General features: G+C 36.9%; 1 protein-coding gene across 1 annotated transcript in view; it reads right to left on the bottom strand.

Annotated features, from left to right (window-relative positions):
* CCNI (cyclin I) overlaps positions 1-14,332 on the bottom strand; it is a 49,402-nt gene that overhangs the window by 21,348 nt on the left and 13,722 nt on the right. Inside the window, exon 2 of the mRNA XM_072623887.1 lies at positions 2,221-2,377. Within this exon, the coding sequence (XP_072479988.1) occupies positions 2,221-2,334 (114 nt within the window). The 5' untranslated portion in view covers positions 2,335-2,377. The remainder of the gene's footprint in view (positions 1-2,220; positions 2,378-14,332) is intronic.

The raw sequence follows: 14,332 nt of genomic DNA, 5'->3' as shown, positions 1-14,332 counted from the left end.
ACTTTTGTGTGGCCTCGTGAAAGTCACTGAATGCCCCCGAGTCTCAGTTTCCCCCTCTGTACAATGAGGGCTTGAACTGGACGGTGTTCTTTGCACTCTTCCACAGCACCTGTTTTCTGTGCAGGGTGCTGGAGAAGCTTCTGTGGCCTTATTTATTCAATATTTCAGGAGAGAGCTAAAGCTTTAGTTTCTTCATCTGTAAAGTGGCATAAAGTATATAGAAGCATTTAGTAACTATTTAACATCATTGATCTGAAAGGGAGGGGGCCTCACAAACAACTACATGTCCAGAAATGAAGGTCAGAGAAAAGGAAATGATATCAGAGATTTGAAAGGCTAATCAAACACAGGAGCCTGTAGATATTAAATAAAGATTAAATGAGAGAAAAAGGTGTTTGTACTGACAGATTGGCATTCTTTTTCATGATGATGTAAGGAATCTTCCAAGTGATCAGTGGTTTGACCTCAGAGTTTACACTGTGCCTCTGTTTTTATTTATGAAACTAAATAATAACAATTCACTTCTGACATACTTCCATGGTATCTCACCAAAGGGAATTCTATTCTATTAATTCTGGTAATGTGTACTTTTTGTTTTCTGTTTGAAAGTGGAAAGTCTGTTGAACTTCTGACTGGATGAAAAGGACTGTGAAAACATTTTAAAATCATCAGTATAGAATTAACTCCAAAAACCTATTAGTTAGTAAATGGATGAAATCTCTATACACAAATCTTTAGGGAAAACTGTGCAGTTGAATCACAACTGTAATTAAGCACTCATACTAACAAAGCTTGAAGTGTAATGTGGAGCAGCTTTTTAAAGGAACAGATGAATTAACTATTTTTGATGCCCTCTTGGGAAAGTAATCACCAGAGCAAAGACCCACCCCATCTCCTTGTGACAGATTTTAATCCTAGATATGGCTGTTAAGTATAATGCTAATGAACCAATCCCCAGCATCGGCTTTTCTTACACAGGAGGACACAGAAGGAGCTGGTCAGCACTCTTTACCACATACTATAATCTAGTGACACTGGCCTCTTGACTTTTCCAAATAAGAGGAAACTCCCTATTTCCTGACTCTGGCATATTCTTTGGTTGTTCCCCCACTTAACCTATTTTAGTCTCGGTTTCCTCATCTACAAGATCAGACTAATAAATGCACCTACCTCACAGGGTTCTTTGAGAAGATCAAATGAAATAACGCTGTGCTAACATTTAAAGCATTACAAGAGGATAACTTATGTTCTCATCTGTATAATTTACATAAGGACACTTGCTTTTTCAATATGCACCACAATTTATACTCACTTTTTGGACATACTACAAAACTTTGACTTTCAAATTATTACAAGCCTGAAACTGTTTATTTTTAATGACACTGTTAGTCATAAACGAATCATTTGAAATCAAGGCCTTGGTCAAAACACAGTCCCCAGTTAGAACATTGTTCCTATGGAAAACAAGATTCACCAAATGGTTTCTAGAAATCTATGTCAAAAGCAGGTACTGTTTATATAGTCAAAAAGACCCCAGACTAGTAGCCAGGAAAGCTGGACACTGGTTCCAGGCCTTTCAGTCACTTGCTATAAGGGATCCCAGTCACTTAACCTTTTAAGTCTGTTTACTCATTCTCAATAGGGGTGCCACCCACTCTACTGACCACAGAAAGAGAAAGACATTGTTTTTCCAGGTAAGAAATAGAAATAAAAGCAGAAACAATTGTTCTCTCAATGAGATTTCTTCCCTCTGTTAAAAAAAGGGAAGGTTCTAACAACCATCCTTAATGCTGACCTGAATACAGGCACGCTCACATGTACAAATCTGTGTTTAACAATGAACATCTCCAGGAAACTCAATCTTGTGCATAACTGGGCTCAGAGTGTCTTTCTATAAGACTTACTATTGCCAGCAGAGGAGCAACACAGGAGACAAAGCCTATGTTCCAAAATTATATAGTCAAAGGAAGGAAGTTCAAGCTTCACTGGCAGAAAAACAATTTTGTTTCAGTTATAGGAACAAATCCTTAGTCTTATCTTGAAGCATGTCTCTTAAAAACATGAAAATATTTTTGAAATAAGCTATTTAGCTACAAAGCTAGGAGAATGATTCTTAATTACATGACTCCATCCTTATATGAGGTTACCAAAGTATGGGGCAGTAGGGTACATTTTAGCTTTCTTCTAAGTGTCTCCAGTAAAGAAAATCAAAATGTTTACCTGATTGGTAGGTATTTTGAGCACATTAACCTTCCACATCTGGGCTTCCCTAGAGAGTGCCATCTCCAGAAGGAAAGATAATCTCTGATTTTCCAAGGGGCCTGGAAACTTCATGATACCCTCTGGAACTGCCTGCCACCCAACTTTACACAGCTACCTGTAAAATAAAAAATAAAAGAATGCTATACTTCTAATTGCAGAATATATCCATATTGTATGGATATTTGTATGCAATTTCTAGTATATGTATGCAATTTCTAGTACCTGAAAGGCAACACATAAAATAACAAATAGGTCAAGAAAAATAGAAGGATAAGAATGGAGAAAGTATAAATTTAATATAATTAATATTTGAAATACCTTTCAAAAACTATCATTTTAAGTTCACTAACTTGGTATTTAACCATACACCCATTGCCCCCTCCCCATACAACAAGACTCCAAACTATCTTTCCAACCTTATTTCACATACTCTACATTTTAACAACAAAAAGACTGACAATTCTTCAAAAGATATGAGCACATACAAGCCAGGGTGGGTCAAAGGCAAAACTTAAAAGCAGTCTGATCTCACATCAGGAGACAAAGCCAACCAGTGCCCACCCAGACAGTCCACACCAGACCCAACATCCAAGTAGCCACCACCCAAGCCACTTCAGCAGAAAGGACCAAGGATCTGGGAAGCAAAGTACTCAGGAATTTTGCAGAAGAGAGTAACATCAGCACCATCAACTACATCTAGGTACGCTGTGTCAGGGTCTGAGAAAGGGACAGAACCAATTCCAAGTTCAAGGTTATGGAAGAAGGGAACAGGAAATGCCAAGAAGGCAAAAATCTAAGTCAAGCCATCAGAAACAAAGCCAAACCTCATGAAATCCTGTACAAGGTGGAACATACAGGAGGAGCAAGGGCCTCCTCACACCACTCTAAAGAACAGAGTTTGTCTGAAGCCCAAAGGCACAATCCAGGACCTGTGCTTGGGGATGAGTTAACAAAGGAAAACATCCAAAATAATGGAGAAATACTGTAACTGAGAAATGCCCAGAAAAAGAGAGTGATTCCAAAACAACTGAATTATATGCCAACAAAACTGACAACTTAGAGGAAGAGAATATTAGGAAATAATATACAGAATAAAAAAACAAGAAATAAATTACTTAAATAACATCAGAACAAAAAAAAAATTTAACAAGTCATAAAAAAAAAACACGGACCAGATGAACTTGCAAGTGAATTTTATCAAGGAAATTAATTCTAATATTATGTAAATTACTTACAAAACCAAGGGGGGAAAAGGAATCTTCAAAATTCTTTCTATACTATAATTATGGCGCTGATATCTAACCAAGACAAGGGTAATTATAGGCCAATGCCCCTAGAGAATATTAATGTAAAAATCCAAGCAAAAAACCACAATATTTTTTAAAAGTACATACTATGACCAGATTGGATTTAAACCTGAATGCAAATCTGCCCAGTTCCCTCTGTATGGAAGAAAAAAAAATTTAGCAATGCAGAAGACTGCTTAGCCTGAGACTAACAGAAAGTAGACTGGTAATATCCTGGAACCAGTTCTGTTACCCCCTAATCCCTCCCACACCAAGTCAGCTGGTGAAAAGTCATTTACCCAGTGTGAAAGGAGAACAAGACAACATTGAGGCCTGGCCCTAAGGAATCCACTATTTAAAAAAAGGAGCGAGAAAGTGAGCAAGAGGAATAGACGGGGAAAAAAGACTATAATTAACCAAAGAACTCAGGAGGAAAGAAGTTCAGTTAAAAACGTAGAGCTCAAGGTGATAAATCAAAAGAGACGATTTCAAAACAGAAGGTTAGCTGGTCTCCACGACATCTAAGCAACTGAAAATATATTTAAATAAATATTTCAAGATAAAGGAAAATGAACCAAGACCTCATGAGAGAGAGGGAAACCTCGGAATTCCCAGAAGCATAAGCACAGCAGGCCAGTCTTAAATAGCTTCAGAGAAAAATTAGAATCTTGAAAACAACACTTAAAAGCTTGCAGAGTAGAAACAATTAGCAGAGAAAAAAGTAATAACAAAATTCATCTGGAAGAATAAAAGGTCCAGAATATCAAGGGAACTAATGAAAAGAAATTCTAGGGAAGGTGGCCAAGTGCTACCAGATCTCAAATTATGTTATAGAAAAGCAGCAATCATCAAAACCACTTGGTGCTGGCTAAGAAACAGAGGGGTAAACCAGTGGAATAGGCTGGGCATTCAAGACACAGTCATCAATGAATATAGCAATCTACCGTTTGATAAATCCAAGGACCCCAGCTTCTGGGGTAAGAACTCACTGTTTGACAAAAACTGCTGGAAAACTGGGTAACAGTGTGGAAAATGGGCAAAGACTAATGCCTGACACCGTACACAAGAATAAAGTCCAAATGGATACATGATCTAGGTACAAAAACTGATACTATAAACAATAAGGGGAGCAAGGAATAGTGTATTTATCAGATTTATGGAGAATGGAAAAAGTTATTACCCAACAAGAGATAAAGAACATCATGAAGTGCAAAATGGATAATTTTGATTACATTAAATTGAAAAGTTTTTGCACAAACAAACCCAATGCAACTAAGATTAGGAGGGAAGCAGAACACTGGGAAAGAATTTTTGCAACTAGTGTCCATGATAGAGGCCTCATTTCTAAAATATATAGAGAACTGTGTCAAATGTACAAGAATACAAGTCATTCCTCAATTGATAAATGGTCAAAGGATATGAACAGGGAGTTTTCAGAGGAAGAAATTAAAGCTATCTATAGCTATCTGAAAAAATGCTCTAAATCACTATTGATTAGAAAGATGCAAATCAAAACAACTCTGAGGTACCACATCACACCTATCAGATTGGCTAACAAGACAAAATGGGAAGATGGTAAATATTGGGGAAGATGTGGGAGAACTGGAACACTAATTCATTGTTGGTGGAGCTGTAAGCTGATCCAACCATTCTGGAGAGCAATTTGGAGCTATAAAATGTGCACACCCTTTGACCCAGCAATATCACTTCTAGGACTGTATTTCCAAAGAAATAATAAAAATGGGAAAGGGTCCAACCTGTACAAAAATATTTATAGCAGCTCTCTTTGTGGTGGCCAAGAACTGGAAATCGAGGGGATGCCCACCAACTGGGGAATGACTGAACAAGTTGTGGTATATGAATGTAATGGAATACTATTGGCCTATAAGAAATGATGAACAGGAAGACTTCAGAGTGGCCTGGAAAACCTTATATGAACTGATGCTGAGCGAAAGGAGCAGAACCAGGACATCAATGTACACAGTAACATTGTGGATTGTGTTTGTCCTTCATTGCCGAAGAAGACCAGGCCATCAGAAAAATGATGACGACTTGCACTTGACTTTGTTTTGAGTGAGGGAGGGCTGTGCAGGTCACCAGCCACACTTCTCCTCCAGGGCCATCTGAATCCAGTGACCTGATGTTCCTCAGGATGACTGGAGATGACCCAGGATGCCCTTTAGGGGAAGAGGAGGGGAGGGGAGGGAATAGGAAGGGAGGGGAGGGGACGGGAGGGGAGGGGAGGGGACGGGAGGGGAGGGGAGGGAATAGGAGAGGAGGGGAGGGGACGGGAGGGGAGGGGAGGGGAGGGGATGGGACGGGACAGGAGGGGAGGGAAGAAAAAAGGAGCCAGTCAACTGGGCATGTTTTGGCCATCCAAATTTACCTTCCTTTGGAGAGGAGAAGGGGAGGGGAAGGCAGACAGGAGAGGAGGAGGTGAGTTGCCCAGATAGCTGGGTCCCTATTCAGCCAGCTGCATCTACTCACAGGATTGTGTTAATCTTTCAGTGCTGAAGAAGACCATGCCATCAGAGAAATGATGACATGACACAGTAACAACCACAGTGTGCGAGGACTGTTTCTGGTAGACTTAGCCCTTCATAGCAATGCAAGAACCGAAAACATTTCCAAAGGACTCTTAAAGAAAAATGCCATCCATATCCAGAGAAAGAACTATGGAATTGGAAAGCAAAATGAAATAGAATATTTTCTCTTGTGATATATTTTGTTTGGGTTTTTCTCATGGTTTCTCCCATTCATTTTAATTCTTCCATGCAATATGACTAATGTGAAAATGTGTTTAATAAAAATGTACGTGTAGAACCCATATAAGAGTGCATGCCCTCTCAGGGAGGGATGGGGAAGGGAAGGGGAGAAAATCTAAGACTTCTGGAAGTGATCATAGAAAACTGAAAACAAATTTAAAAAAGAATAAGTTCAAAAAAATGAAAAAGAAAAAATAAAATAAACTTTAAAACTAAAAAAAAAAAAGATTATCAAGAGAATCAATGAAAAAAAAAGTGAAGAAAAGTGGCCTACCAGTACCAGATTTCAAACTACATTACAAAGTACTAAATCATCAAAACAATCTGGTACTGGCTACGAATTAAAGTAATGGATCAGTGGAATAGATTAAATACATAATACACAGTAGGCAATGCCCATTCAGTGATTAAGGCCTCTTTTATCAAGTAAAAAAGCGATCTAGGAGAGAGGACCAATTCAGGGTGTCTGGCCAAAACAGAAACAATTGCTATTTGCTATTGTCTGTCCTCCATTTTCAAAAAGGACCAATGGTATCAGGAAGGTGATGTTGACTTGCAAGTGAATTGGATTTAAGTGAGGCATGTTGTGCAAAATCACTGGTGTTGTCTCAGACAAATTGAGACCTGGAAAAGACCTTAGGTTAAAAAGGCCAAGCACTCCCACTGTATCCCTGGTCATCTCTTGAGAGATCAGAAAAGGGCTTCTGTAGGAGGGGACACCCAAGCAACACATGGAAAGAAGTTAGGACTTCAAGAGTTGAACATGAGTAAGGAGTCCATTCTTGTCACGGAGAACTTATTACTTGTGGAGGCAAGAAATGTAATTTCTAAAAGAGGGAATACATAGTTCACACTAAGTTTTCTAGAAGGGGAAAATTAGGCATTAAGTCAAGTAAAGCAGGTGCAAACCAGATTTCAGAAAGCCTGCTTACAATACCAGGTTGAGTATTTTGTGTGCTAACTCAGAGGAAAGAGGGAGCCATTGACTGTTTTTGACTAGGGCAGTAACATGTACAGAATAGCACCTACTTCATAGGGTTTCTATGTGGAATAGGTAAGAATATGTAAACCTCAAAGTATTATAAAAAGCTAGTTATATGCTTCTGTAAGATTTTTATTTAAGAATATTTTGGTAATCCTTTCTGGGAAGAGGTTACTTTAGTTAAAATGAAAATTTATGCCTAACTTTGGTTTCTACAGGGTATTATAAAACTTTGAAGAACAGCTTGACTTGAGAAAAGTTGGCTCTACATCAAGATGCCTAAAATATACAAAAAATATGAAATATTATGGGACAAGGGAGGTAGGGAAAGAAACAATGATTTAGATTCCTTTTTCAAAAATACTAAATAAGGTGGGTTTTGGAAAAACATGGAAAGACTTACATGAAACAGTGAAGTGAGCAGAACCAGAACACTGTTTACAGAAACAGCAACATTATATGATGATCAACTATGAAGGACTTAGCTATTCTCAGCAATACAATGATCCAAGACAATTCCTGAGGACTCAAGATGGAAAATGGCATTCACATCCAGAGAAAGAACTGGAGTCTCAATGCAGAATGAATCATACTATTTTCACTTTCTTTTTTTCATGATTTTTCCCCCTTTTGGTCTGTTACTACTTTTGCAACAGAACTAATATGTAAACAATTTTACATGACAGTACGTATATAACCTTAAATTAAATTGCTTACTGTCTTAGGCAGGGGAGAGGTGAGGAAGAGAAGGAGAAAATTCCAGATTCAACATTTTTTAAAATGAATGTTAAAATGTGTCTTTACATGGAACTGGAAAAAATAAAAAACTTTTTTTAAAAAAGTACTGCACAGAAGCTTCCTCAGTCACCACATTTTACTGTGGAATTGTTGGATAATTTAATTCAAATTATTTGATTCCATGTAGCACTCACAATCCTTCTCCCTCAGGACTCAAATGTTCACTCAAACTATTGTTAAATGCCATCAATTTGCCCTTACAGACGCCTGAGTACTTGAGGCTATTTTAGATAATCATTAAAATGCCTCCATCTACACCTAATATGAAATAACCAATTTGTAATCAACTCTGAAAGGAAAGAGTGAAAATCAAAAGCAAGCACCATATACAATGAGGATATACTAGCTTTCCCAATTCAAAAAAATAAAAGAGTAAAGCAAGCATGCCAAACTCCCCCAGCTATTAGTTTATATGGTTTTAAAGATTCTAACAATAGCAATAAGACAAACAGAAATAAATTAAAGGTGTGCAGATAAACAGAAAGGAGATTTTTAAAAAAATCTGTATTGTTAATGAATGATAGTTTAGTTAGAAAATTCTAAAGAATTTGCAAAGATACTACTCTGTGCTTGGCACATGGCAAATTTACAAAAGATGGCAACAGGCAATAGGAAGACAGGCACCAGTATATTGTTGGTAGAGCTTTGAATTAGTACTTCAGTTTTGGGGAGCAATTTGGAATTATATAAATGAAGGGGGGAGGAAGAGAAAATAAGGAATACAAGGGTGTGGCAGAAACTCTTTCATATAATTTGAGAACAGAAGTCCACAAATAAGGAGGGAAAATGGAGATTGAACCTCACTTTTGTCTGACCTGTTCAAAGGGAGGAGGAATACACACGTAGAGCCAGATGCAGAAATACAGCTAGGTCATGATCAAGGAGAGCTTGAGTAATACAAAATTCCATCCAGTAAGAACTGTAAAATGCTATGAAGGTGGCACATGATGTGAGTCTAAATTCAATTTTAGGATGTGTAAGGGGAAGTTGAAAGTTTTAATACACAGTTACATGATCAGTCTGCATTTGCCTGTTGTTTCATCTGGGTGTGATGGGCCACTCACTACACATCATTTTACCAAGAGCGGTGTAATTTTTTTTAAGTGTCTTTAACAAAATGGACAAAAAGAATACTTCAGACTCACTTGCTAGCACAAAAAAAAGAAAGATTTATTATTGTATCAGAACAAAAATATGTATCTGAATGGCACAAGCACAGTCATAGTAACATGAAAATGGGACAAGATGTCAGAATGCGCAAATCTACATTACAGAATATTATGAAAAATGTAGGTGAAATAAAAGAAAAAAGGCTCTTTGTGTTTTGCAAACAACACGGAATAAATATACTACAGTGAGAGAAATATAATAACTTTTAGCTGCATGGATTGAAGACCTAGCAAAAAAACCATTAATGAATGTTAAATGAATGTTAAAAATTGTCTTTACATGTAATTGGAAAAAATAAAATACTATTTTTAAAAACCTAGAAAAAATGATTATGTAAATAAATCTTTTTTTTTCTTTTAGTGCATTTGTCTTAGTAGAGCAGCCAAACCAAAGCTTCAAGTTTATTTAAGGCAGTGAGAAAAAAAGGGAAATGATGTGGACACCAAAATCCCTTTAACTTCCAGCACTGATTGTTGGTCTGGTCACTTTTAAAACTGATACTGAATAATGTTAAAATTACTAAAGAGGTGGCCATTGCAGCTGGGGATGCAGTAGCTAAATATGGTAATGTTTTGTGGCAAATAACTGAGAGTGGATACACTGACTAAAAATTTTTTGATTTGAATGTGAAATAGATTTATTCTGGTAAAGGATACATTCCAGAACTTATATTTCTAAAAAAGAAATAACTCAACCTGAGCTAAAGTGTCTATGGATCATCTAACACTTTTAACAAAGAGGATTTTAAATTAAAACTAATGCTTGTTTATCAGTCTTCTGTGTCTGAGAAGTTACAACCATTGATCATTTCCAGGTTTTTGGCAGTCAAATAAGGAGGCATGGGTGACTAATGTTGTTTTCAAAGACTAATTTTCAAGTTATGTTAGCCAGCTGTTTAAAGCATTACTAATTTCAGATAATGCCCCAGGTCATTCAACTACAACTGGTTCTGTGAGAATAGGACTATGCAAATTTGCAGAGGCAGAGAAAGCTCTCTGTACCCACCAGTGTATATATGAAAAGTTAAAGAAAGAAAGGACAATTTGGTTTGTGCTGCTAAAATATGATGATAGCAACAAAAACTTCATTAGGAATGATATTTAGTAATTTTTTTAATTTTGCTTACAACTAACCTTACTCTTATTTGAAAAAAAAAAGCAAAACGAACATTTTTCTTATCTTTTCCTATTGTTAGTAAACAAATTAAACACCTCATTTTTTCTTCATATTTCCACTAGACTGAAACCAATTATCTTGTTTTAGCACATAATTATTATAATTTTGAATAATATGACTTTGAATAGTGACCACTTCACCAGATTCCTTATTCACATTAATTGGGAACTACCTACATTCCACCCAATAGGGTTAACAAAAGGGCAAGAAGAGAAGGGGAGTAAAGAAGGCAGGTAGATTAAGGGAAGGATTAGACCTAAGCAAAACAAACTAACCATTGAGGGTAGCTCTAGAAGAGGGGTTTAAAAGGAAAAGAAAGGATCCAAACCTGCCACTGAGTGGTGGGCAAAGGAAAAAAAGAGGATCAGAAAAGTAACTGCATGGACCCAAGAGCCCTGGTGCTGAGCACACATCTCCCACACCACCCTCTTCATCATTCTCCATAAATAAGAGGTCACCACCATGACCAGCATCAATTCCAGAAGATGGATAATGAAGAATGATATCCACTCCACCTCCAGATATAGAAGTGATGAACTCAAGGTACAGAAGGGAATGTACCTTTTTGGACATAGCCACGGTATGAAGGCTTTGCTTTATTCTACCTACTTGGGAAGAGGTTTCTTTCCCCCCTTTTCTCTTTTTTTAAAATAAAGAAGTGATGAAAATAGTGACAACAAAAAGGAGAAAAATTATTGAAATCACTGTTGTTGTTATGTTTGTCCTTCGTTTTCAAAAATGACCATGCCATCAGAGAAATGATGACATGACTTGCACTTGACTTTGTTTTGAGTGAGGGAGGGCTGTGCAAGGTCACCAGCCTCACTTCTCCAGAGCCATCTGAATCCAGTGACCAGATATTCATCAGGATGACTGGGATCCAGGATGCAATGAGAGACCTTGACCTTTTAGGATAAGGCCTTTTCAGGTACTCACTTAAAGTGGTAATGCCCATTCAGTGAATAGGCCTCTTTAAAAGTAGTCATGGGGATGGCCCCTTTAATAGAAAGAAAAAAACAGACAAAACACACTGGGAGGGGTGGGATCATGTGGGATAGCATCCAAATTCTTAGAAAAGAAGTTAGGGGAGTTACTAGAAGAAATAGAAAGCAAAACTGTACTAGTGGGAAACCCCAACCACTCCCTTTCAGAACTGGATAAATCTAGCCACAAAATAAACAAGAAAGAAGTTAAGGAGGTGAATTAAACCTCAGAAAAGTTAGATATGATAGACCTCTATAGAAAAATGAATGGGAGTAGAAAGAAATAAACCTTTTTCTCAGTGGTACATGGCACTATGCAAAAACTGACCATGTACTGGGGTATAAAAACCCCAGAATCCAATGCAGCACGGCAGAAATATTAAATGTATCCTTTTCAGAACATGAGGTAATAAAAGGCCATGGAAAGACAAACCAAAATTTGATTATCACTAATAACTCGAGAAAGGCAAATTAAAATAACTCTAGGGGTAGACCTCACACTCATTTGATTGGCCAACATAACCAAAAAAGGAAACTGATATTTGCTAGAATTGTGAATTGCTCTAGTCACTCTGGAAAGCAATTTGGAACCATGCCCCAAAAGTCACCAAACTGTGCACATCCTTTGACTCAGCAATACCACTACTAGAGATCAAAGAGGGGGAAAAAAGCTCCCCAAATATAAAAATATTTAGAGGTGATCTTTTGGTAGTAACCAAGAATTAGAAACTAAAGCACTGTCCACCAATGAAGGGAATGGCTAAACCAATGATGCTATATTAATATGATCTAGTATTACTAAGCAATAAGAAATGACGAAAACAACAGTTGGCAGAAAATCTGAGAAGACCTAAATAAACCTTGAAGGACTTAAGAACTCTGATCAATGCAATGAGCCACCATAACTGAGTACCAATAATGAAACACTGCACCCACACTTCCTTACAATGAGAGGATACATGCAAGAACTAGAAATACATTTTCAGACACGGTCAATGTGGGAATCTGCTTTGCTTAACTATGTATATCTGTTATGATTGTTTACTGCTGATTTTAACTAACTTTTGGGAAGTGGGAGAGGGGAGCTAGGTTCATCACAACTGTTGTGTGACTTTCTTGCTTTCTCTTGATATCACTTAGATAAAACACACTTTGACTTGCAAATCTGTAAAAGGATACTTGGGCAACTAAAGTGACACAGCATGCTAGCCCTGGAATCAGGAGGATTTGAGTTCAAAACTGGCCTTTACTAGTTTTGTGACCCTGGGCAAGTCTTACTTAACCTTGTTTGCCTCAGTTTCCTCATCTGTAAAAGAAGCTGGAGAAGGAAATGGCAAACCATAGTTGGACATGACTAATTAGCAAAACAATAATAAAAAGGATACATGTAACACAAAAGGATATTTTCCAGATGTATCAAATTGAAATTTTGTTTCTTAGTGCCACATATAAATCTTTATAGATTTATCAGTTAAATAGGGATTTAAATGTAAAATCTGGCTATTATAGCTCAAAAGGTTCAAGATTTTCATTTCATATGGAAACAGGAGAGGCAGTGTGCCATAGTAAGGGGAAAACTGGACTTAGAATCAGAAAGACCTGGACACAAGCTTTTTTTTCTGGATATATTCTGGCAGCATGAGCCTGGCAATTTGCTTCATCTCTCAATGCTTCAGCAAACTCTCTAAAAGCACAAATGATAGAAATGTTGCTATCCCGCATTGGCATAGAGTTTCCTAACCAGGAATTCTCCATACCAATTAAATCATAGATCTAGACCCCCCCAAAAGAAATCAACTTCATTCCTTAAATTGAGCTACATTAAAAAAGATAGCTTGATAACTTGATTAAATCCAAATATTAACAATTAAACCAAGCCTCTCCATTTCTGGTAGTATCCCAAGGACTGCTCTATAATACAGGAAGTTCTTAAAATCTTAGTGAAATTGTTAAAGCTGAAAACTGCACAAAGACTTTTGCAACACCCTGTGTAATACAGATTTGTGGTCAAGGTTTTGGGAGCAAATGGTAGCAAATCATTACTATGATCAGTTTCTCATCAATTTCAATAAAAAGAATTTAGAGTTGTACCAAAGAATATGTAGGAGCACAGTATTTTCTGGATGCACAGGTTTAAGAGTGAAAAATGATTAACATCAACGTGATGTGAAAATGTGAAAAATGTTAACAAGCCCCCTCCAAATTTTTTAACTTTTTTACAAGATCCATTCCCTTCTCTCTAAAGACTTATTTCTCTAAGGCATGATTACCTCTTATGGTAACTACTGCAAAGAAGAAACAACCACAATCTTTACATACAAGGAATTCATTTACACATATATAAAAGAGTCATTCCAAAATGGATAAATGGCCACAGGATATGAACCAGCCTCAAAAGAAGAACTGTAAACTATTACTAACTTTATGTTTTTAGAGGGTTCCAAACCACTAATTAAATATAAATGCAGAAATAAACACTCAAATTTTACCTCACACCTAGGAAACTGGCAAAGATGACAAAAGACAAGAATAGTAAATGTTAGAAGCTGAAGAAAGACAGACACACTAAGATACTACTGGTGGGATTACAAATCAGTTCCACAATCCTAAAAAGCTATTTGGAACTTGTCCATGCTCTTTGACCCAGACACTCAAAATGTCAGAGACAGAAAGAAAATATTCACTGCAGAACTTTTTAAAGTAGTGAAGAACTAAAAACAAAATAGAACCCATCAATTGGGGAATGGCTAATTAAATTGTGGTTCATAAGTGTAATGAAATAACACTGTGCTACAAGAAACAACAAACAAGAACAACATAAAGAACCATGAAAAAAATTTATATGAACTGATGCAAATGAAGTAAGCAGAGTCAGGAAAGCAATAGACACAATGGCCACAACTATGTAAA

The sequence above is a fragment of the Notamacropus eugenii genome, chromosome 7, assembly GCF_028372415.1.
Source record: "Notamacropus eugenii isolate mMacEug1 chromosome 7, mMacEug1.pri_v2, whole genome shotgun sequence".
Lineage (NCBI taxonomy): Eukaryota > Metazoa > Chordata > Mammalia > Diprotodontia > Macropodidae > Notamacropus > Notamacropus eugenii.
This window is presented reverse-complemented; position numbering and strand designations above follow the sequence as displayed.